This window comes from Dermacentor andersoni, chromosome 4, assembly GCF_023375885.2.
Source record: "Dermacentor andersoni chromosome 4, qqDerAnde1_hic_scaffold, whole genome shotgun sequence".
NCBI classification, from domain to species: domain Eukaryota; kingdom Metazoa; phylum Arthropoda; class Arachnida; order Ixodida; family Ixodidae; genus Dermacentor; species Dermacentor andersoni.
The window spans coordinates 44,847,098-44,873,343 of NC_092817.1; the positions used below are offsets into that span (position 1 = coordinate 44,847,098).

The window sequence follows — 26,246 nt, forward strand, 5'->3', positions numbered from 1 at the left end:
GACTCCGGAAATTTTGACCACCTGATGTTCTTTAACGTGCGCCTAATGTAAGTACACTGGTGTTTTCGCATTTCGCCCCCATCGAAATGCGGCCGCCGAGGCCGGGATTCGATCACGCGACCTCGTGCTCAGCAGTCCAACAGCATGGTCACTAAGCAACCGCGGCGGGTAAGCAAATTATTAAAGTGGGCACAGCGGTGTCGGGAAGGTTTACACAAGTCCCCTAGTAACAACGAACCTACCCGCATATTCTACGGTCGCCTGAAGAAACGACAATAAACGAGCACGAGAATAAGCGTATACATAAATAAAAAAAATCTAGGACCAAAGTAAATGAAGGCAACCAGAATAACGGGACAGTTTTCGAGCGCGGAAATTTGCGAACCAGCAGCAGACAGCGTCTGTGAATCTGGCCGCTGGAGGACGCCTGGGAACAACGGGGTCGCTTGGCAAGCAAGGGTCGCGTGGGAAGACGCGCTCCTTCTGCGGGGGCCCCGGTATACGGCGCTCTCCTTTGATTAACTGTTGGCGCGGCTAATTAGATTCCCGCACCGCCCACCTGGCTGCGACGAGCGCTGGCGCTGCTATGCGTGCTGCCCCGACTAGCCATACAGTGCACCGTGGTTCGTCGCGGGCGTCGGCAAAGATACAATGGCGCAAGCCAGGTAGCTCGCGAGGAAAACGCGCAGAAAGAATGAGAAACGCCGAGCGCCCATAATGTCCGGACGTGGCGCGCCTTGCTCACACGATTACTCGTCGTAAACGGTCAGTTTGAAGCGTCGCCCCGTGTGAACCTGCTTGTCTTTCCCGTGCGCTATGGATGACCCGTTATAATTCTGGCGTCGTTGACTTCGTGATGCTATGCGAGCGTGCCCACGGGCTGGCTCTCTGCTTGCTGAGAGGCTGCCTATATAACGCCAGCTATAGACGAGTGGGAAGATATAGACAAGTGAGAAGCAAGAAGAAGGATGTGTCGTTGACCTCTGCGCGTTGCTACTGAGGCAAGAGATAAAGGCATCGGTCAGAACCTCAAATCATCGCGCCTTCACGACTTAAGCCCGTGCACCCAATAACCACAGGGCGGAGATGCAAGGACTCTGTGTACCGTGCTTGATCGTTCAAGATGTGAGGCTCTGACAGCACTGTGTGTTCGAGCACTAAGTCCTTTACGCATGATTTGTATTCCCTTTTCATATCGTCCCTTCTTTGTCGCCCCCTGTGCAGGGTAGCAGACTGGACGAATCCCTAATAAACCTCCCTAATTTTCCTCGTTTCTCTCTTTCTCTCAATAGTTCGGCAACTTCTAAGCGGGCATGTATTCTAAGCGTTCTACTTTGTGGGGAAAGACTATAATACATTTGTCCTTAGGTAGTTATCCGCGTATTAAATGCGCAAACGTTTATTTTGCGGTTTAAGGCCGCAGGCTTGCTACGTATACTTTCACAGCGTCGCGAGTTGCCCCCGCGTTATGTGTACGAGGCCGGGGCGCGCTCCCCTGCTCGTCCGGACAACAACCACTTGGATATATATATATATATATATATATATGTATATTTTCAGTGGTCGGAAAGTTCGCGTGGTGTCGAGTGACGACTGACAGTGCACGCCGTGGGTGTTCCGTAATGACGCGCAAAACGTATTCGGAGAACGTGGTCTCGAAAACACCGGCTTCGGGTTGCACCGACGGTCATAATTTGTCCCCACAAGCAAACCTCGAGTGAATCTGGTACACGCGATGTTACGGCGCCGTCTCCCGAACTCTTTGCTTGACAAGGACGTCGCCGATGTTCACATTGACCTGGCAATAAGTTGTGCGTGCCTAGCGTTGCTCGCTGAAGCCTTGACTGACTACGTGACAATGGGAAACGTAGTTGTAGAAAGAGAGAAAATAGTTTCGTTTTTCAATACCTATACTTCAAGAGTAGGCCCATCCCTGTGGGTTGTGGACTACCAAACTTTCGATTCTCAGTGGCAACTGCATCTGAGGGACGGGCCAACGGCGCTACCACCCCTTTTGTTTGTTTCTTTGCTTGTTTGTTTGTTTGAGCTATATTAATCCGGAAGATATCCTATCCCTCAGTCTGGGCTGAAATCAGGATTGCTCGTAGATCAGCGAGGCTCCGTTCAATGCAAGTTAATTAAAGGGCACCTGAGCTGTAATCAGACTTGCCGATCGATCAGCGAGGCACCATACCGTAATCTGGGCTCTGACAATCACTAAGACAGTCGAAGAGTGAGATAGAGCTTGCTCTATTGTTCTGTTTTTCATTCATTTGGTTCACCTGTGATGCACATGCATGTAAACGTCTACATATATAAACATTCGTTGTCCATCTGGCCTACGTCGCTTCTAGTCTGCGTCTGATTATCGCTGTCGATCATCACACGAGAGACTTCACGTTCCAGCGAAGAACGGATCAAAGAAGCAAGAGCGGACAAGAAACATCACTTGCGGGTTGTGGTTTCGTACTTAAATTGCTATAAATGCTTGATTATTAAATACGTATTTTCCCCAAGGGCAGACTGCGTTCTAGCTTAAGTGCCACATGCGCGGAAATGTTCGCTACTTTACTGCTTCATTCGTCAGCTTGTCTACCAAGAAAGCGGTAATAAGAAGCGGCCACGTGAGATGGGTAGAACCTACGGGGCCGCAATTTATATGTGGCGAGAGTGCCACGATACGCAAGTGGTAATCTCTGACGAATTAAAGTTCGAACCCATAAAAGCGCAGTATATAGTCACGCTCGCATATAGAAAAAAGGACTACAGAAGCCACTTTGAATATGAAGTAACAACGCCAGAGGCCACCAATACTTAGTGAAAGAGTTAAACAAACAAACAAGCAAACAAACGAACAAACAAACCTTTTTTCTCAGATTCTTGTCTGCTGTGACGCTCTGTTTCTGCGTCAGGTGATGCCACATGTTCTGAAAGAAAGAAGAAAAGACGCACTCATGTACACAAGTGACGTTCAGAGCTCCACTGACTTATCTGACCAGCACTCCCCCAGCTTGTATTTCTCAGGAAAATATTTCAGGTCGCAATATTTCGAGTACCGAACGGAGTTAATAACGCTTACGTGCATACGCTCCCATGACATACAATATAGAATATCTAATAAAGCCAATTAACATATTATAACGCGTAGCATGCGACAGGAACCCACACGCAAAACAATCATTCTCTGTATCTGTTCTGTGCGCATCAGCGCTTCCTTGGCGTGTGTATCTGCTACGTTGCACGGGAGCGCGTGTGTGTATGTACATGCGGGAGACGTCAAAAAGTCGAAACCATTGGATACTTCGGACCATATTTTCTTTTTCATCCCTATGCACCTACGACACGAATTAGATTGCTTTCTTTTGTTTGTTTGTTTTTTGTCTGAATGATCTTCTTACGTCACAGTGTTACTGTTAAAACGTTGCTTGACATTTTCTGGTGCCTGTATGAAAAGGTTATGCGATATGTAATCTTGAACCCTGCATATGTTGTAAGCTAGACCCATTCAAGAGCTAAGGAGTAGCCGGCGCCTTGAATTGTGCGTCGACATCTCCTTATACCATATCAATTACAAAAAAAAGAAAAGAAAGGACCATGGCAGTACCTGTTACCACGCAGGCGCGGAAGGAATTCTACAACCTTTATCCATTTCCAGAAGGAAGAGATCTAGAAACGCTTACATTTCACCGGGAAAAAAACAAAGGAATTATTTTTTTCTTTCTAAGAAATAAAGCAATGCAAAATAAGGCATGTTCTTTAGTATTTGTTTATACCAGTAGCACAAAAACAACGCGCTAATGTACGTTTCTAAAGCAAATACAAATGTTCGCGGTTCTTACGACGATAGAGTGAAACAGCTGTCGACGCTTTCTTTCCTTGTGTTCCGTATTCTTTTGAGCCTGCAGGGCTACAAAACTTCCCAACTATGTAAAAAATATTATTCCCCGCCATTCCTTTTACTACGCTTTATTTTTGTGGTTTACTTTTAAGAAGACAAGCGAAAGCACAGTTCCAAGAAACGAATACACAAATCTGAGCGAGTCGTTAGGTACATCTGAAGAACAAAACTGTCGCCCCACATGGCGCCGGGAGCGAACTCTGGCGGAACATTTACGCAGCTTCGAAAATCAAACAGACGGGAGAAGCGCGCGCGCAAACACACACACACAAATAGAAAAAAATAACTGATCGAATATAAACAGAAAGCGAGCATGTGGAGTGAGATTGGGAGCAAAGGGAACGAAACAGAGAATTGTACAGATAGAAAGAAGCGGAAACAAAAACAATAAATGTCCCTTATCCCGCATTCTGGGCGCAAAGGGAAGAGGATATCCCTTATTTAAACGAGCTTCAATCCGTTCCGGGGGAAAACGATCGGAACCCCATGCAAATGCTCCGTCGTCCCACTGGGCCAACGGATTCCCGTGAACAAGATGTCGAAGCAGTCGTCGTCAAAGCCACCGCCTCAACATTTGCGGTGGGAGATCAGAGAAAAAAAGACAGGAATAGAAAAAGGAAAGAGAAACGAAAACGAGGACTGTAAAGGGGAAACGGTGACAGAAGCTGAATTGGAAATGAGCCTGAAAGGGAAAGACAGATAGAGAAAGAGAGAACGACACGTCCTTAGCGTCAAGACGTAATCCTTAACTTTGAGTCATACAAGCCTTCGCACTGATTCTCGCAAATGTTTTAACAGTTGCATTTACGGTAAAGATAAGCTAGATAGCTGGGATGCAGTTGCTTTCCCGAACACCTTAAGTATAGTTGCAGGTGCTGCCGATAACATCTGTTATTGATTTGGGTTGTAGCAGATTGTGCGCTTATTAAGGCTAAGGAACTAAATCAATCGGGGGCGGAGGGAGCGATTGTTCTGCCTATACGAAAAGCGCGGCCAATCGCTTTAGACGAAGCTTAGTGACAAAATCGACTCGATCCGCGCTTACTGTCATGCAGAAAAGCTTTACGACATCATCTCAGTTTGCTTTCCTCGCTTAGTCGAGGCGTTCGTAAGTTTCGATAACTGCAATTTATTTCATTTTTTTACGATAGGTTTTTCTTTTAAAGGTGCAAGTTTCGACATAAATTGCAGACAATTTATTCTGAAGCTACATTATGGGCCGTAAGCTAAGTACATAAAGATTTGCTTTTGGTGACCATTTCTCCCAAAGAGAATATACATTTATCTAGATACAGGCCCGAAACAAAAACACAAGATCATGACGAAGGTTTGTTCGGACAGTTCGTCTATTGGTCAAGAGGCGTAAGAGGTCAGGGTATTCATGAAATGTCAGCTGGGCCAGCAACTAACAAGACAACTAACACAAACACTTGTCGCGTTAACTGTTCCCTTCCTTCGCTTCAGCAGCGACCAGACGCCTCTACCACTTAGTCTATTTGCGAATTGATTCCTTTATCGAATTTCAATGAATAGACGCTACCCGAGTAAAACAGTCAATCAAGGAGAGCACGCGCATCGCAAGTGCATCGAGCATCGAAAAACACTCCCAGCGATGGCGTACGCCTGCAGACCGAAAATCAAAGGCGGCCGTTCCAAGACTGCCACACTCCGGATAAGTAGAAAGCAATGCTTAGCGACCCGCGTACATCGCAAATTACCGCTCTCTTCCGAATGAAAGGGTGGGAGACGCAGTCGCATAGCAGGAACGCGTTTTCCCGGGGCTGTGAGACTAAACGGAGCTTGCAACAAGGTTGCAGGCGGGCACGCCGAGGCAAAAGCAAAAATTATTCTCCCCTCTCTTCCCAGCTTCCACTGAAACAAAGTCGCGGAAACGGCAGTGACGCAGATGCGCAGGGAAAGCGAAAGAAAACGCGAGCACAGAGCGCGTCGAGGAAACGCAGGCTTATTTTAATATCCCCTTAAGCACCTTGCTAATGGATCTTCGGAAACGAACAGCTGTTACGTCCGACCCTTTCTTTTTTCTTCTCTCGCGCCCTCTCTGACTGGCGGAATGCACTGCAGAACACCCCCCCCCCCCCCCTTCCTTTTTTTTCACCTTTCTTTCCTCTCGAGTTGACTCAAAGGCCTCCACGGTTCCAGGCTCCGGGAAAGAGAGCTCGACGGCAACATGTTAACGTGTGCGCCTTGCGCGCCGCGTGGTCCCTCACTGTTTCCCTCTCAGTCCCGTATACGCTGTCTCGCAATGCAGTGTGCCGTTATGGAAGCTAGGGCCGGCCTGAATTGCTACTAAGCCGTCTTAACGCAATGGCGAAACACTTGGGACGCGAGAAGTGTTCGTGAATAGTCGATATCGGCGCAAACACTTTACCAACACTGGCTCGACTGCACCTGACGCGGGGAATTGCCAGTGACATACCCCAGCACAATGCACATACGGCGGATAACACTCTGACATGCAGCCCACATTATGCGACCGAGGCCCGTCGCCCGCACTGCCTTCGCCTAAACTGCCAGCTCACTCTACTCCCAAATACCGGGTGGCTTACTTTCGCCAACCACACCGAAAGTATAAAGGTACCTGAGAGCTTTGAAGAAATTTTCCTGCAAGGTTATGAACTGAGGGACTCTGAAAACCCAACCGCTTTAATAAATACAGATGTCTCTCTCTCTTGCCGGGTCGTACTGTTGTTCACATAGTTTAGCCAGCGAACGGTGCCAGTTGACTGATTACCTTGGCGACACGAGAAAGGCCCTGTGTGCCATTGGCTACAGTTTCAATAGTGCTGCGCGGTTCAAAGTGCACCGACCGCAAAAATTTCTGGCGAGAACATTTTGGTGCCTTCTAAAATGCACTCCCGCGGCTCTTGAGTAGCTTTTTTTGCTTGGCTTTAATGCAAAAGGAGAAGACTCCTTCCGAATTCTGCCGGTGTCTCGGCTTTTATTAGCTTCCAGCTGGTTCTTTACTTGTTCCTATGGCTGGGCAGACAACCCGGACGAAGGACGAGAGGAGGTATACAAGTACATGTTCAATCACCAACTTGCCCAGCTTGCCGTGTTAATTCGGTTCTCTACTGTTTCATCTCGAGAATGTGGTTGCTATCGGCGTAGACAACATTGTTTATTTATTCTTTTCGTCAGAAGGCCAAGAGGCAAGTTGTGCCGACAAGAGCAGACGGATGACCGATAAAAATGACTCTTCCCTATACTGTACGCTATATGCAGTCTGCTCTTAATTTTTGTGCTCTGCACTGTGATATGTACTGTACGCGACAGACTGCGCTGTATGACGAAGATCACAGGATATTGCTGCACATAGCGCATGCATATTGCGTACAGTGCAAGCAACAATGTCCGTATTGCACGTAGGATCGTTTCATTACTTTTATTTACGCGTAAACGTTGCAAATGAATCCCTATACATGCCAACAGTTCATAGCGTGTCTTGATCTAGCGTGAATCAGCCGATGTTGAGGGTGTCAGCATTGCTCACTACACCTGCGTCTTATTATAAATAGTTCAAATTGTGTGCTATGATTTCTATAAAATCTTCCACGCAAACACATTTTATGAGCACCAAATGTGTAACATTGCTGAATCTAATATGCACGTACATAAACGGGGTCGGTACACTTTCTTACATGCCCGTGCGCATGGATAGACGCTTTTTTGTTGTGATAAAAAAAATCCGATTAAGGACCGAAGAACGAAAAAGACAAAAAATAAATGTTTTAGACATCTCTGATCACAGCGGCGATTAGCTCACAGTCAGTGAGAAGGAGGCGGTCATGCGCTCACCAGGCGGCGTTAGTTGTTGCGTCGACTGCGCATGTGTCGGCTGTGACTGTGGCTGCGGCTGGGGTTGCGCGGGTGGTGACCGGTGGTCGGCGGCGATGCTGTTCCGTAGAACTTCCTCGTACTGCGAGCGCTTCTTCTGTTCAAGCTCCAGCTGATCCTGGATGCGCCGCCGACATCGGCGCTCCTTCTTCAGGCGCTTCTGGTACAACACTGGAAAACACAAAGGGAGGAGATGGTTATGGTGAGTGACAGACGAAGTACGACACAAACACAGAGACGAAGAAATTCATCACGACCTTCCGTGTAGTGTCACAGACTAGATAAGTGCACGTATGTTGATACTAGCTTACTTTATGAAGAGCTCCGGTTTGCCGTAATGTTTTGTACACTCACTCACTCACTCACTCACTCACTCACTCACTCACTCACTCACTCACTCACTCACTCACTCACTCACTCACTCACTCACTCACTCACTCACTCACTCACTCACTCACTCACTCACTCACTCAATCAATCAATCAATCAATCAATCAATCAATCAATCAATCAATCAATCAATCAATCAATCAATCAATCAATCAATCAATCAATCAATCAATCAATCAATCACGTTTTCATATTGACACAAGGACACCCCCCTTGGGAACGTTCGCCCCCCTCTGCAGCGATATTTCCAACCGAATACAGCCCTGCAGCGTCAGTCGCTGCTGACACAAAATATAAAACAATCGCAATGAACGTAAAAAGACATATTACTTTTTCACACTCAACGCCGTCACCGTAAAACACAGATCACGTAATAAAAGCTTCAATTTAAATTCGCCCTTGACAGCAGTTAAATCGTCTTTTACTGAAAAAGAAAAAGAAAGAAAAAAACGAGCAAGTGTCGGGCATGCTTTTCCGCACTCTCCAGGAGCGCACAGGCGAAAATCCCCTCATAATGGTCGGGGAGAAAATCTCGGCAGACGACGGCGGTGGCACTTGGCCTTTTCTTCCCCAGCATCGGTGCCTTCGTTAAGGGCAGCACCCATTGCCGAGGCGGACGATCATTACGGCGAACGGTCACGTCCCCGAAACGCGCCGCGCAGCCCGTCATTCGTGGCTTTGGCCGCGGACACCCGTATAACGAACTCCGCCTGCCAGCCTGCCTTACCGCGGCACGCTACACGGCGACGCCTTGATCGGTAAGAAGCGCGCACCGGGGGTCCTCGGGCGCGCCGAGTGGAAAACAGCTCGTTATGCGCTGTTTCTGGACCATTCAGGTGACGGCGCTCTTATTGCGAGGTATTAGCGAAGACATCGGGAACAGGAGCTCGGCGCTACTTGAGTTTCGTTTTTTCCTCTCGAGGCAAGTACAGCACTTGTACGAGGTGTGGTAAAGAGGAGACGAGACAAGGAGTGTGACATGCATTATATATACATATATATATATATATTGCTCTCGTTTCTAGATTTCAAGCAGTTGCCCCGCGTTTGGCTGCGTACTGCAACTGAAATGTTTCACATCACCGATTAACATTGATTTATTTAACAATTTAACGCGGTGAAGAAGCCGGCGACATATTGTACTTGTTGCCAACATTTGCAATAAATAAATGAATAAATAAATAAATAAATAAATAAAGGTTGTTTCGGCGCATTTTATCCAGCGACAACTTCCACTGATACAGGCAACATGCTCTCAGCGCATGCGCAAAGCGCGCGGTCAACAGAAACCCCAATTTATAAGCTGAACTAGTGAAGCATGGACAGTGTTAGGACTAGGAATGACGCCGGAGCCACCGTCTCGACAAGGAGGCTTCGTCTTCACCAGGGCAACTAAGGAGCTAATTTCATATGCAGACACACGCGTCGCGGTGGCTCAGTAATTATATGGTGTTGTGTCACTGAGCACCAAGTCACGTGTTCGATTGGAGACGCCGGCGGCCGCATTCCGACGGGAGTGGAACGCAAAAGCGCACGCGTGTATACCGCGCTCTACACGCACGTCAAAGAACCCCAGGTGGTTAAAAAATCAGCCTGGAGTCCTACGCTACGACGCCTATTATGACATATTGCACAGTTTGGGTACATTGAACCTAAATCATTTATTTTAAACGCAGATATTACGATGGCGCAGTACACATATTGTATGTAAGATGCGCACCATAGGCAGGAAGCGCGCAGTACGTATGCTAAGCTTGAGCTGTATCCCCAGTAAGATATTTTACTAAGTGATAACCAGAATTAAAAAAAAAAAAGATGGGAGATACGTATTTTTTCGGTTTCTGTTTATGTACCCCTGCTGCAGTAGATAAACTGTTATGTATACGCAACAAGAGTCGCTGCAACGTGGGATTTGTTTTAGAATGCGGCACAGATGTAAGCGCTAAATCCGATCTTTCTCTCTTGTAAGTGCAACATTAGGCGTGCTCGTACAATGCACGGTGTTATTTAGTAGACATAACTGAATAACATATAAAATCACATTTCAACGTTACTGGCTTGGTTTTATATAAGCCACTTGTGGTGACAGGCCTCACGTATAGTATCGTTATTATATTTTATAACATATACAGCAAACAAAGAATAACTATATAGCGCAATGGCCAACTCGTCTCCTAGCTACCGCATGATTAGGTAGTGTCAAAACAGAAAAAAAATACAGTAAAAAGAGAAAACACTACCTGTGTTAAATGGAGCTGTAGTTAAAGCGTCTATTGTTATGAAACGATGGAGCATATCCAGTTCTCTGGAAGTGTTTGCTTCTCCAGCACTCAAAGTGCTTATTCTATGTCAACAGCTTATAATCGAACATGCTTTATAAAGCCCACCTCCATAGCTCACTCATTACGGCGTTGTGCTGCTGGGGACAAGGTCACGTGTTCGATTGCCGCGATTTTGGCCTCCGCATTCCAATAGGGGCGGAGTACAAGAGCAGTCGTTTACTTAGATTGACGTCACGTTATATAGGGTGGCGTAAATCAACCCAATGCTTCTCTACTACAGCGCACTTGATAGACAGTTTGCTTTATGGGAGCTGAAACCCCGTCGATCATTTGTTACGTGGAACTGATATCTGCCTGGCAGGGTTGTAACGAGCTCGTCACGTACGCGAAATTCAAGTGCGACAAGCCGTGAGCACCGGTACGACTTCACCAAGACTGAGCCCTTGCATTCCGTAGCAAGGCGGCAGTCAGATGTAGCGCCCTCACTGAGCCACGCGTTTCGAAAGGAACAACGCGCATCCGTCACGAATCAAAGTGACCGCCTCGAGGACCTCCGAATTTCTACACTCAACTCCCTTTACAGCAAGAATAAAACAAGAATAAGAAGAAATGGCACAAGTCCGAGGAACCGAGTGCGAATGAGAAGACTCGACAAGACCCCGCAACGTGCTCTATCATCGCTTTCGTTCCCGGGCTTCTTTTAATCCACTCTCTCTCCCTCTTCTGCGTTCCTTTGTCAGTCCTCTCCCTCTCTCGCCACCATTCACTGCTACAACAACAGTGGATCCGTAACAGCGACCCTGCAGCTGAAAGATCGAAGAGGAGGCAGGCCAAGCCCCAACCCGGGCATACCCACCGAGAAGACACTTTGAGAGAGTGCGCGTCGCTAAACAGTCTCTCTCGCGGGAACACGCAGACGCAAGCGTCAACGGCGGGCGCCCGGCACCACAGTACAGCAGCAGGAGGACTTCGCGACCAATTCGACACTGTGTTCGGAGGAGTCTCGCGGCATTAGCATATACGCGCCCAACGTTCGGGGGAACTTCCCTCTCTCTCCGCTTCGCGACAAGCTGCAAGGACGCGGGCGTCTGTCTGTCCGCGCAAACGTTACACCACAGACGGTTCCGGTAAGCGCGTTCGTATCTGCAGGGTGCGCGGAAGAAGCCAGCCATGCTTCTTGCGCACTCGTAGAAGCGGGAAGGCCAGCCGAAGGGAGCTCTGTGCTCCTCACTTGGGAGAGAAAGAAGAAGAAGAAGGAGCGAGGGTGAGGGACGACGCGTTTCCAATGCGGCCATTGAGGCCCTCGCGACTGCTCCATCAACGTCAGCCACTTGGCCGGCGACTTGTCGAGCCCATCTGTTCGCCCGCTTTCTGTTTCCTTTCTTCCTTCTTTTTTCGGCTGATGACGCGGCAGTGCGGCGCGATCTGGAGCTATGCGCACCTTATATCCTTGCTACAGCGCCAATTGCAAGTTGCTGGTATACGGTACCGATGAAGGTTTCTCGCAAGAAACGGCGGCGACAATATCGCGAGGCACGAGAATTCCCAATGCGCAAGCGATTGACACAACACAGCGTTGCGTGAGCAGTCACAATATTCAACGCTGTCGCATAGAAGGCGGTGTCCCTGCGCTCGATGCTACAATTCAAGACCATTATGCTAGATACGTTACGGCCTTTCGAGCTCCGCATGCAGCTTTTAGACTTCCGAGTTGAAATGGACGCACAGCCTCCGGCCATACTATGATATATATTAAGCACCAAATCGAGCCCCTTGTGGTGGAAGTGCACCGTGTATCGTTCACGACTATTTAGAATGAGATGAAGATACGCGGGTGATCTGAGCGCCTCGAATGGCGGCTACATCTCACAAAACTCTAAAAAATAAGCAAGCATATAGCGCGCAGCAGTTTAAACTTTAGCTTAAATTATTTTATAGAAATGAATGTCTCAGTGATAAACCCATCTCATCACGACCAGTTCTCTTCCCAACTAAGAATCTAATATACCGCTGCGCTGTAAGAGTAATTAGACGCGAAAACGGGAAGCCCAAGGGACATGCATGTTCAGCGCACCTCACTAATGTGAAGGGGGCTACTGACAAAGTCAGAATATTATGGTAGCTTTTGCTCTCCTTCACCTATGACGTCAGCGCGGAAGAGAAACAGTGCCAATCTTAAATATGCACCGGAAATAATAAATAAATAAATAAAAAATAAAAGACCGACGAAAGCTGCATTCAGCCGCAGCGTTAGCCACATCCTTTTCCTATGGATAGTGCTCGTGAGTGTTCCACGGCCATCGAGCAGGTTTAAGCCAAACTCAAGCACACACGCAGTCAACCGGCGCTCGGAAATGCATATGTGCTCGTGCACAGAAATGGCGTCAAAAGAAAAACTAGTCCAATCTACGAGCGACACCAACTGGGGGACACGCTTCGCGCGACAGCGGAGAAAAGAAAAAAAATGGAAAGGAAGGACAGTACACCAGAGGGCCCGAAAAGCCAGGAGCGGCTTCCAGCAAACGCAGCGACAGTGCAGAGCAAACCCGGCCGACTGGGCGAACAATGCGGACCCGTGCGCGGCCAGAATACCGAGATTAAAAGAGCACCCGAATCCGACTTGGAACGAGCACTGACTTTGACGGATTGCCCCATATCGCCCTCGATGACGTCATGGGCGCTCGGTAAAGCTTGATCCGTCACAAGCCCAATGACGGATCGATTTGGACCGACGCGCTTTCTCCTTTCTCCCTCCCTCGACGTCGTGGTTCTTTTTCCTTTCGGCACGGTCTCTCGCTCTGGCTCGTCGCGCCGGTTGCAGAGACACCACAAAAAAGTCCGATTTTAGCGCCTCTCCTACAAAGGCGCAGTGGTTCCCGAGAGTAGTCGATGGCTCGCGAGCACGCGCTTCCCACCTCCTCGCCCCTCTTTCCCTGCACCACTTCACTCTCTCCCTCTCTCGCCCACGGATCAAAGTGGTAAGTTCAAAACCAAAACTGAGAACGTGGGATCTCGCGCAGCTAGATGTAACGCCAAGGCAGCGTTCGGAACAAACGACGAGGAAAGGGAGAACACGGGGAAAGGGAAGCCTGACTGATATGATTAACTCGTATTATGAATTTCAAAGGAACTCGGTCTGATTAGAGGGAGCCGTGTTTTATTATGGGGTTTGATGGAACACCTCGCGCTCCCAAAGCCGGGAACGTCGATCCGTCTCGCTCCCCCAGAGGCATAGTCGGCGCGCCGTGTACGTCGATCTCTCGTTATTGTCATTGCGATGACTCGAGCCTTGGAGGAAGCTGAACGATCGCGCCGAATCTCAGAGTCACCGCCTTCAGTCACTGCTTATTTTTTTCTTCATTGCATTTTCCTCACAGCGAGTCCTTGCTCAAAGCAAACATTGGACTCTGAATGACTGAGGCAGAAAAGGAAGGCTGTTGCAACGGGAGTGCAACGGCAACATTGTAACCGCCAAACGAAGTCTTCAACAAAGTCGTTTCGTGTTAGGGTTCAGTCACCTTTCGCTCCATCCCCTACTCTCTTTTTTGTAGCATCATTTCGGAGACACTCACTGAAACATCACAAAATATGCATCCGTCTCTATACTACCCAAGGGAGTATTAAATTTGGTGCAATTCGCGAAACCTTTGTCACTAATTCAGATGTTGACGTTCCAGTATGGTATGAGGGATGGCATAGTATGACGCTCCGAATCAATTTTGACCAACTAGCGTTTTTTTTTTTTTTACTGTAAACCGCAAACTCGGTATACAAGCCTTATTGCATTGTGTTACCAACACCACGTGGCCGCCGCAGCCGCCGCCGGGAATCGAACCCTCTACCACACATCCAGCAGCAGCCGCTGAGTCAACGCGGCAGGTGAAAACTCGTTCATATGTTGTGAGTGCGCTGCAGCAGGTCTTGCGGCAGATATTACGGCTCCTATTATGAATATTAGATGTGAATTACGCTCTCTTCTTTTATTGAAATGAAAATAAATGAAAGTGATGTAGTCATCCTATAATGCTGACGGTACTACTCCTTTTCGCATAGCAAGAACAACAATATAAAAAATATATATGTCGTAAGAAAAGGAAAAGAAACATCGTCACCGGGCGCACACACCGAAATTCACAGCACACAGTTCTATACACGCACGAATATATAGATATAAAAGGCGAAGGCAAGTCACACCACAATGAGTTTACATAAACAAAGCCAGTACTGCACAGTCCACGGGAAAAGCCAAAGGGCAACGTGGGAATGCCAAGAGGCGAGCGTAGTCGTAATCGCAGGACCATAAGAAAACGCCGTTCGAAGCCACGGTCAAGTCGTAACAGAGCTCGACAGTCGAGACGACTTCCAGACAGCCCGTCGAGGCCGACGACGCAGAACCACCGCTCGGTGATTTACAGCACGTGCGCTCCCCGAAACCGGGGCCTCGATTCGAAAAACGGCCGCTGAGTTACGACCGGCCGAATGATTTGCTGTTCGTCACTGTCACCTCGCGCAGCCGCAGCGTAAACACGCACTGACGTCACCGCGCGTCAACGAGTGAGCCACGCGCGGCATGTTTTGAGACGTCTTTCGTTCTTCGGACGCGCTGTACGCCGGCGGGGACACTGCGGCACAAAGTGTTCGCGGTCATACATGCAGAAGCGTTGCGCGCGCTGTTATGCTTAGCTCGCATCTATCCTTACTCGCGAACTTGGCTTGGATCGGTGGGTTCGGATTTCCGCCGGGCTTGTGTCGGCGGTCGGCCCACGAGACAAAATTTATGGGCTCCGCGTGGCGTTGGGCGCCAGTCGAACTTTCCGCGCCGACCGAAACACTCATCATGTCATTCGTTCGGAAAGCGTTCCCATGCGCACAGAGACAGCGCCTTCTCCGAGCGCGTCGTACACGGACGACACATAAGGTACACACTGCATTAGTTTCTCCTCTTGGCATATACATGCGGTACGTATGAAATGTTGCCCGATGTAAACACACAGCGTGCCCCTATGCCGGAGCTGGCCTAATTTGCGTCGCCGAGGCACAATGCTGTCAACTCTCAACCAGCCACTGTTTCATGATTGTCGCGCGAGCCGCATCACGCGCTTTCTATCCATCTCAATCGAAGAGGACAAGACACATAAATCCTGCGGGGATATCGACGCGACTTCGCATGAAAACAAAAGTACAAAACTAATGCGGGACATATCCTCCACGAACAACTGGGTTTATTAGCGTCTATCGCTTTCGTCTGCAGTGAACAGAGAGAGAAAGAGAGAGAGAGGAAACATGACTGGAATGTTCCTGGGGCCGAAATCACAAAGCTTTTCGTCCGTAAGTGTCCTTGAACTTGCGCCGGTCGCTAATTACACGTGAATTTGAGTATTGGCTGATATTCTCACGAACAATTCTAGCGCAAGAGCTTCTTGTGAATACGGGCTTTGATGTGCATGGGTCCGTATTTACAGAAAATGCTTTACGCTAGAACTGTTCGTAAAAGAAGATCTCAGCTAGTCAAGACACATCATTAAATGCGAAGGCGGCCGGCCAATCACAAGCAGCACTCGCGAACGATCAGGGAACGATTAACCTTGCGATTTGGCCCCCGTCTCGTTTTAAAACGAAATCAGAAAGAAAAGGCCGTAGTACACACTAAAAATAAAAAAATAATAAACAAGAGAGCACCGCATTGTAATCAAAAGCAAAGTTAGTAACTAATAACATCCGAGTGCTATTAGCTAGCACATGTGCAACTACGTAGAAATCGGTCAGGCCCGTATTAACAGAAAGATTTTACGCTAGGATTGTTCGTAAGAGCGAATTCCAGCCAAAGCCGACGCTGGACGTATCTTTAGCGAATGCGGCCAGCCAATGGCAAAAAGCTCTTACCAACGAAACGCTTGGTGAAATAAGCCCCAGAACGGCGGCTATCGACTTGCATAGCAAAGAAATAAAGATATCCGAGCATAGCGCAGGAGTCAAAAAAGGCGGCAAAGAAATCAATAGGAGCCTACACCGTTGTTGGCTTCGTTCAGTGCAGATGGCGCCTTCGGTCAAGTGAAGGACGGCGCCCAATTACACGTGGGGGAAATTTTAACGATGCTGCGAGCGGAGGCTACTCGATCGGTTACCCGTAATTTCGGTAACGTGCAATTCATCGCGTGAAAGTTGGTGAAGCAAATTGTTATTATCATACAGCACGTGCCCTGCGTACATCCTATATTAACTACTAAGAAAATAAAAAATCTATGTTTTTAATTACAGAGTCAGATGACCATGAGAGCGTAGTTCGTTTAACTAATAAGAGGAAGTACAAAGCAAGTGTAATAATTAGCGATAAAAGACCAAATGTAACGCTACTTCCGGAAGCCATTCGAAAGCAGCGTGTCTGTATGTTTCGTGTGCCTTCTTGTGTCATGCTCTCATGAATGCGCTACATTAGTATTCCATTAGGTCCTACCAAGAAGCCTGCATTCCAACAGTACTTGCAATTCAAGAAGTTAACAAACGTGGCATGTAACAATTATTGTAATATACCCTTGTCTGAGAAACCTATCTTTGTCAAGAACCAGCTGAACTATCAGCTATTTAGCGACATAAATGAGATGCGAAAAGCAGAAAGTTTCATGGCTGGGAGACAAGTATGCCGTTTCCTACGCTGCACTGGAGAAGATGTAATGGGAGACGGAATGATGAAAATGAAATCGAAAAATGTGAATCAGTCTTTTTTAAGTATATGCCCCACAGATAGATAATTCTCACAAAAGTTCTCGAACAACCTGTGCCGCTATCGCAGAATTATTCCCCTCGTCGCGAATCCATCAACTGAACTATATATTTATTCATATACAGGGTGTCCGAAAATTAACTCTGCAGTGGGGGAAACAATTATGGTGATTGTGAATGACACCTCAGTTTGACGTGCGATATGATATGAAAACGCAAGGCCTGTAGCTCGTAACGTCAGTGGGCTGCGCACTCAGACGACTGCCGTACGAGACAAATCCTCACACGCTGCAGAAGATATGTACAGCCATTACCTAGAACACTGCACAAATAATTCCGGCAACCCTCAAGCGAGTGTTTAACAATATGCGGCGTTGTCTGCAGGCACGTCTTCAAGCCGGTGATGGATATTTTATTTTCAGCATATCCTGTAGTCATTACTGCAAATAAAACTGGAAATTAGGACCGCCATTTCTATTGCATAGTTAGTTTTCGAAAAGCCGTTACCTGCGACATATACAGCTTCAGTGGGGAGCGGCAATTTTAGGTACATTTTGCTTGATAGGCTAAATTTAATGAACCTATATAGCAGAACAATACTAGACTTGAAATAATAAGCTCTCTCTTTAGACATTGCAAACGTGTCGTACTTCTCTGGCACATTAGCATCTTTTCTTTTCCTTATGTTATTTCAATTAGCCTTCAATTAAGCTCTGCGCTGCTGCGCTTGATAGCTATCGCTTATAGTCAGTAGGCTAGATCCAGCGTCATCACTCATTGATTTGCATGAAACCTTGCTTTAACGTTTCTGTCATCACTGATTACCCAGTCACAAGGTCTCAGCCGTCTGGTTTGCGCCTCGGCAAAGCTGGCATGTGCTGGGACGTTGACGCGCGAAACGCGTATATAGACTCCAACCTCACGGGCAAGTCCGAATGCATGCTGCAGACGCAAGCTCTCCATCGCACGCACGCAGCGTATTATAGCGGCCGCGCTATCTCTTAAGCCATTCGATAACTGCGGCACGTCGGCGCCATTTGCCGCGATGACCTGGAAAACAGACGCTGATTAAAAGCGGACACACGCGAAGTCCGTGGACGAAAAGAAATGGCAATTAGCGGGCAAAACTGCAATCGCACATCGCGGTAGGTGGGCGGGGCGCAGGTAAGGAACGCGCTGTTCGCACAACGTACCGCACTTGCACGAACTCGTTACGCAACCGAAACTGTTTGCCGACGAACATAGTACGTACGACTATATGCACTGCGAGCACAAAGGCGGCACGGCAACGTATATACCCTGATAACGGACCATGATCTACGCAGGCTCACCCATCAAGGACTGCGTTAAAACAACCTTAATCACACCACAGCCGTAAATTTTGCGCGGTCATTACAAATCTAAGCGTTGTTTATGCCCCGTCACATTAGGCGCTCGCTTACCTGTAGTAGGCTTTACCAAGGTCGAAACTAACGCTACAGCTTGCATACACCACCTATATGCTTGAACTTTATTTGTAGGCCCAGTCGGCGCATGAACTACAACAACAAAACTGGAGCAAGCGGAGGAAAAAATGAGGCCTAGGAAAGATGCACAGTCAGGTCGCTGTCAGTTTTTACTGGCAATGTGCTCTTTATGAAACAGCTGTGATTGCTTTTGTAGAGAGCAGTGCAAGGTAGCGCGAGAAACTTAACGCAGACAGGAAAGGCGCTCGCGCTCGCGCGCACATACGCACGCACGCACGTACATATACTTTATATGACAAATCGATTCTCCGGAAGCCTGCAAGATGTAGGAAGGTTCATGAAAGGAACTACTGTCATCCACCCAGCTATAGCATGAGGCCCTAATATTCCTGAGAAATCTGTATCGGGATTTCTCTCTATATAGCTTCATGCCACATGGATGGCAATTCCTCTCTTTTACTTTATTCCTAACGGAATACCAACGTGCTCAAACTTCTCTTGCGATTTATAGAGGCGTTCAATTATAGCTGCCCTTAAATCTCGCGCGAGAGAGGCGGGACCAAGTTTACAACTGCTGCAAATTACGTTCGGGAAAGGTCGAACATCGACAATGGCATCCCCTTTCGCATACTCTGGGTATGCCAGCGTGCTCTTGTTTTCGAGACGACAGAATACAGATGAAGGGCGCAGCAGAAAGCCCATGGCGCGCCCGCTCGCTTCCGCGGCAGATGGCCGACGGTGATGATGATGACGGTCGTGCGATCGACAAACTCGTCTGTGCGTGCGGCGCCATCAGAAATCGCGCTGCCACAATGACTGAAAGAAAGTATAAATAGAAGCAGACGAATTCTACTCACTCGGCGCTTGTTCGCGGTCTTGCGACTACTCGCCGAAAGTGAGGTGGAAAAAGAAATAAAGAGAAAAGAAAGCACGAAAGAAAAGGGAAGTTATAAAAGAACAGGATAGAATATGAGATGAGTGCGCATACATATCCGCGCAAAATCTGTATCGCGCACGAGCGGCGGGATCCTCCATAATCGCGCGCATTTTCCGTGCGATCGCCCGCGCGGATCTCCCACCAGCACTGCCGCTACATAGCTTCGACCGAGCGAATCGTCCCGACACATGGCGCTCCCGCGACCGCCAACCATCATTTCCATGCGAATAAGTTTTTCTCTTCTTTTTCTTTCTCTTTCTTTTTTTGCCTCCTCGAACGCGCACGTACATCGATGCCCTTCCTCCCACTCCCCACTCTCTCAAGTCTACTCGCTGCGCCTCTTTGCTTCTCTCCGTTTCCCCTCTCGCTGTAATGCGGGGGCGCTTCGTGGCATAACGTCGACAACCGCACAGATGCGCAAACGTAAACGTTATTGCACCGCAGGGCGAATAAACGCGCCAGTCTCCTTCTCCGCAAAGCAACTAGTAGCTATATATCGGGAGAGGTCGCGGGATCGTTCCTGTCGGGGCTCCAGCCAATGCCATAAAGCCTCGCGGCGGTAGCGGTGGCGGAAGCGCAAGACGCGACGGGACACCGACACGAAGGGCCAGCCAAGGGCAGCTCCCGCTCTTGGCTCGCTCGCCAGCAGACGCGGTTTCTTGGGCCCACAATATGTGGGTAGAAACAATTTTTCTTTTTTCTGACAAATAGCGAAACGCGATACTCGAGTCTAGGCAGAACGTAATATCGGCCGCCACCTTCCACGAGTGACACCCCCAACAACACCCCTCCTGCGCGCAACACCACCCCCCTCTAACCAACCCCCCCCCCCCCCTCTGAAACCCCTCTCCCAGTCATGTACTCTCACGTCTCCGCTTGTGCGCCAACACCAATTTTTGTTCTTGTCTCAATGTTATTTTTTTCTCGTTCACATCGGAAAGCTGTCCAATGTCGCAGGTCTTGTTCCTGTCACGTTCTCGTTTATCGTTGCTTCCTCTCACAAGGGCAGTAGTGGTGTCGCTCTCTTTTTCCGAACACCCTCTCCTTCTACAGCGCTCCCGCACGGTCGCCTTGTGCAACCGCGAATTTCGAATAAAGATAACAAACACTTTAAAAAGAAATCCGCTTTCTAACCGTTTGGCGGATTTTTCTCTTGCGTCAGTTTGTTTTCCGCGAGTGAAGCGTGTTCGCGGGAGGCTGGAGCGGGAAACCGCGCGCTATCTCCGTACACCCACGTGTAACACGACTCCGTTGCCGCGGCGGCCAACAACCACGGCGGCGTGACAGATGCTCGCACGACGCGCTCTCGCTCGCTCTCCAGGGCGTGTGTCTGCAAGTGTGTGTGCGCGCGCATTCGGGTACAGAGAGGGAGGCCTTGGAAGACTGCCGAATATGCGTTCGTCGAGCTTTGTTCGCGGCGTCTCCTCTGCCACCATCGAGTTACTTTGCTCGCAATTTTGCTGTCATACTTACCGCGCAGTCTCGTTGTCCAGAGAAATGAGACTGTGTCGGTGTGCGCGTGTTTATGAGGAGGGGGAAGGGCCAAGCCTAACGCATCGTTCATTTGTCTCGGTATAAAAACGAGGACTAAGCTGGCCGATGGCATCAAATTCGCTTTAGGGTGTGCGTATAAAGAGGCGCGGTGACGACATTTCATATCTGAGCGCCAGCACAGTCTAGAAAGTATATTTTCACTTTACAAAAACTGTAAACAATGTTAATCACCTGTAGAAGATAGCACAACTCTAATCCTTGAACGGTGTTACTCGAAGAGGCGGACGTTACTTGCGCAAGAAATCAAAACGGCAAGTCGATTCATTTACAAACTTGCACTAATTAGGTTTTTAACTAATTACCTTACATCACGTATCGCCACTGAAGAAATTGCAGCCGGTAAATTTGCGGCGTTTTTCGTGCTCAGAAGTGGTTTCGTACGTCGTTAAAATTAAATTCTGGGAGTTTACTTGTCAAAATCGCGATATGATTATTGGGCAAGCAGTATCGGGGAAATCCCGATTAGTTCCGACTCTCTGGGACACTTTAATTTGCACCCAATGCACAGTACACCAGCGTATTTGCATTCCGCAGCCATCGGGACGCTACCGCGGCGGGTATCGTATAAGTCATTGTTATTATATTATAGTAGCATGCTAGCCGAGCGGTCAGCAAAAACCTCATCAGCTTTCGGTAAATAGCATCTAAAGCGCAACATTACGTCGTTCACCATTAGTATCACTTAACTTTTTCTCAGTGTTAACCAGAATGTTTTTTTTTTTTTGTAATTTTCATCATTCCTAGCCTAGGTGAAAACAAGTAGCATGAAGCTTGCATGCCACAAACATATCCACCTAGATCGATAAACTACCTCTATAATGCCCTGGTACACGCTCTCATTGTGAGGAGTTTGAGCAAAATGGGCGCTAAAAGAGTGTAATAGGGAACATAAATCCAGAAACTCTCTTTTCACGCCCGCAAGGGTGAAATGTATAGCGTGCATCCTTTAAAAAGGCATTTCCTTCTCTCGCTCTCGTTTCAGTGCACCTAGCATGTGTTCTCGCAAGAAAATCGCTCGCGAAAATTTGCCGAAGACATCGCGATAGGTGCCGCGTTCTCGGGTTCAGCTCTCAACGACCACAGTTACTGAGTTACGGCTTAAGAAAACAAAAACAAAGGAAAGCTCCATCGTCTCACAGCATCGCTCAAAAACTCACGCGCATTGGTCACAGAGGAAAGCGCGGGGCAGCAAGCAAGAGCGTTCCGGAGCGATACATCCGTCTCCAGCGCCCGCCATCGGAAATGACAAACTGCGGGCTAAAGTCTCCATCCACGCCCCGTCCTCGGCGAGGCGCGAAGCGCGAAATCAAATAAGCCCCTTTTCTCGACCGACCGCTGCTATATGGCCTCGGCTCGGAGCAAGAAGCACTTGGCGGCCCGTCGCCGCCGCCGCTGTGCCTTCCGAGGCTGTATATGTACGGCGGGGTTCTTCCATCCGGAAACACTAACACCGTGGAATGAAAGATGAACGCCGAGAAAAAGAGAGAGCTCTGAGGGGGGAGGACAGAGAAATTCCGACTCTCTTCCTGTGGCACGCGCGCGTACGCAGCAGTAAGCCAAGAGAGCTGCAGCAACGGCCCGGAACACACCGAATCTGAAAGTGCTGTAAAATAAAAGACCACCAGCGCGTCACACCAAAAGGGGTGAAACGGCTTGAAAAAGATAAAGATTTCTTTTTTTGCGTCTTCTTTTTGCGCACTGCTTCCACAAGAGTACGTTTTCGCGAAGCGAGTGAATGAGTGAATGAAAGCGCAACGGGGTACCTAGGGGTGGGGGAAGGGGGAGGAAGGACGTCCAGGGGGAACAACCAGGGGAGGGAGGGGGGAGGGGGCTTTCTGGATAGTGATAAAAAATATTTGGCTGAGTGAGGAAATCCCGTATTTGCACTCCGAGACGACGGCTTCACTGGCGGCGCAGAAAGCATATCACCGCCACTGCCGCTTCACGACGGATGTGTTGGAGCAGAGAGAAACCATTTTTCATTCCCCGCTGGAGAGGACCTGTATATAGTATAAGGACTCACTTGGAGCCGTAGTGTGGCTCACAGATTAAAAAAAAAAAGAGAGAGAAAAGAAGGTCTCTTTGCTTTCTCTTTCTCGTTTTTTTCTTTCTTTCGCTACTTCACAACACTTCGCACGACGTTTTCAGGGATTGGTGAACGGGCCACCTAACGACAAAGGCGCGAGCATGCTTCTGCGACGTTCACTTCGCGATATCAAGTTGCAAACCCATCTGCTCGAAGACGTTTTTTTCTTTTCTTTGAAATGCGTAAGCATTTTTATGGTTACCCTTCGCGTAAGACGATCGCTTTCGAGACAGAGCCAGCCAGCTGTGGAGGAAGACGACGACGATCGCGCGAGCAATGCAACGAGCGCGTCTCTGTGACCACGTGACGTGTACAATCAGGCACGCAACAGAACTGTGGAGCAGCCGTGGCTTCGGATCGAAACGTCATCAGCGCACCTGGCGTCGCCACCTGCAGTAGTCGGCTGTAGTTTGCTTGCCTCATAAGTTCACTTTGCGCCACCTTTCGCAGCAGCTCGTGTCGCCGCAGCGCTGTCGCATTTACCGTAATGGCGCGAAGACGACCGCAGCCGCTTAGTGATGAACAATGGAAATGCAGGAATGCAGCGTATCAGCGTGAATACAGATTACGCCAGGAACAAATGAACGACGCTGCGCAGAGCGGAAAACTACGGCAACACGCTGCCGAACGCAACAAAACAAGCAAGAGGCTTCAAACAAACCACGCTTCTCCCTTTCACGATTCTTTCCCGGTCGTTCTCACAATCATACAAAACACTCCAGCGCACAACCACTCAACACCACGTCGTTACTACGATACGCTTACGCATCATTCAGATAACTCCTGGAGGATATTCTACGTAATGTTCTTTTTTTCTTGTTCTCCTTGGTTTCATTGCTTCACAAACGCTTTACCACCCTGAGAGGTTGGATGACATCATTCAAACTTCCATCTCTACAACTCGACCAAAACACGCATTTAAGTTAGCACCGGGGAACAGAGATAGAAAGTTTGTCTAATAACTGTCTAATCACGGGGACGCTCATGTGTTCTGGGTATACGGGCAGCAAGAAATTTTGCCTACAAGAGCAAAATGTTTTGTTAAGACAACCCGGAGCTTTCTTTCCTTTCTTTTTTTCACTGTTTTTTTGTCAATTGCAGGAGCATCTCCCCTTCGCCATACCCCCCTTTTTTGTGTGTTTGGTTGTTTGATGGACTCTAACGGACGATGTGTGTGTGCTGTGCTATGTGCTCTCTCTCTCCCCCTTCCCCATCTTTCATCGCCCCCATCCCTCTCCCGTGTGTAGGGTAGCAAACCGGTTAAGCTAAACTGGTTAACCTCCTTGCCTTTCCTTCTCCACTTTTTCCTTCCTTCCTTCCTTGGTTGTCCCTTGTAGCTTTCTTTTTTTCTAGTGTTTTCAAGCAATTTTAACTTGCTTTAAAGAATAGTTTTCTCACAGCTGACGTCTTTTTGTACATTCGTCGCTGGACCATATCCCAACTATATCGTGATTTTTTGTACAAATGGCCCTGTATTTAACGCATGTGGTTTTACAACTCTACACTTGATCGATAGACTTTTTTGGAAGAACAAATGCGTCGTCAAATGGGACAAACACCGCTTACCTCTCGTCCTCTGCTCCTCGGTCAGCTGCTTCTCGAGGCTTTCCCGCAGACCTCGTTCTCGCAGCACTTCCATCTTGAGCTCGGCTACGCGACAGAGAGGGGGAATAAGGGAAAAGGAAGGCGGAGAAAGAAAAGAAAAAGACAGACATGGTTGTCATGATTGTCATGATCCTGCAAGGTGAAGTTCAGTTCTATATGTATACTATACTCAATGCTACAAACGTACAGGTACAGCGACAACAGGGTACGCACTCACCATTATACCAATTTAAGTAATCTTATAAAGGACAGCAGGACAATCGTACCTATCAGAAATACGATTATTGTGGCTGTTATTATTCATGTCCGTCATCCACTACGCTGACTAAATGGTTATAAGATTTTGTTGCCACTTCGAGGTCGTGGGTTCAATTCGCGATCACGGCGGCCGCATTACGATGGGAGCAGGTTATGATGGGAGCAGAGTGACACAACGCTTACATGCCTCGCTTAGGGTGCAGGTTCAATAACCCCAAGTGATCCGAGTTAACCTGGAAACCACCATTATGGTACCTCTCTGAGTCCCTGTATTGCTTTGAGATATTGAAATCAATCAATCAATCAATCAATCAATCAATCAATCAATCAATCAATCAATCAATCAATCAATCAATCAATCAATCAATCAATCAATCAATCAATCAATCAATCATAGGTACTACCAACGTAGGCTTTGGTGCAACACAAGCGGTTTTCTGACAACCGATTCATGATTCAAGCTCATCACCGTCTACGGAATGCGTTCTTCTTCCATAATGTAAATATATACATAGCATGCAGAGTATGAAACGCATACACTTCAGCACACAACGACTCGCGCACAGTACATAGCCCTGCTATGAAATGTGAGTGCATTAAGGTTTACGTGACGTCATTATAGGGGGGGAGGAATCCTGGGCCACGCGGAACTCCATATTGACGGCCTAGAAATGAAGCAAAAGGTGCAATTGGTACACCAGTCTACATAAAAAAATCTAACAAATACATAAGAAAAGTTATTGGAAACGCTATCATTAATCGCCTGTCATCACGTTTCATTTCGCGCCCGCTCTATACGCCGCAAGAAATTCACGTCTCTAAATAACTCACAGTACAGCTGTTCGCTTCCATATAGGAATGCATAGTTCAGTAGCTAAAGGCAGAATGTCGCCGGTCTTATCCTCCTCTCATAAATGATTCTCCGGTTAGATCTCGACTGCGGCGACCATCGCGCGAAGACGATTCCTTAGCGCACGCCTTTAGACCCGGCACGAACACAAGAACAAAAACAGGAACGAAAAAATAATATGGCATGACAGGGTCGGCCAAGCGGCGGCACGAAATCCCAAACGACTGCGAATCACGCCTTTCACGCAATCAGCTTTGCCACGTCCGAAAGAGGGGAGTCCATCATCATCGCTTTCCCGCGTTTTCAATATCGCGCGCGCGCGAGAGTGCTGCGCCGGGCCTCTGT

The 26,246-nt window shown here is 48.2% G+C and overlaps 1 protein-coding gene across 3 annotated transcripts in view; it reads right to left on the minus strand.

The window, feature by feature from the left end:
- The window catches only part of LOC126537031 (dachshund homolog 1-like), a 245,232-nt gene that overhangs the window by 21,247 nt on the left and 197,739 nt on the right, over positions 1–26,246 (minus strand). For 2 of the 3 annotated variants that reach the window (XM_050184144.2, XM_055073656.1), the window contains exons 9-11: positions 24,755–24,838; positions 7,715–7,924; positions 2,865–2,927 (exon numbers count right to left, since the gene is read on the minus strand). In XM_050184144.2, coding sequence (XP_050040101.1) covers positions 2,865–2,927; positions 7,715–7,924; positions 24,755–24,838 — 357 coding nt within the window. The remainder of the gene's footprint in view (positions 1–2,864; positions 2,928–7,714; positions 7,925–24,754; positions 24,839–26,246) is intronic. The other variant, XM_055073657.1, reaches the window with a different exon arrangement.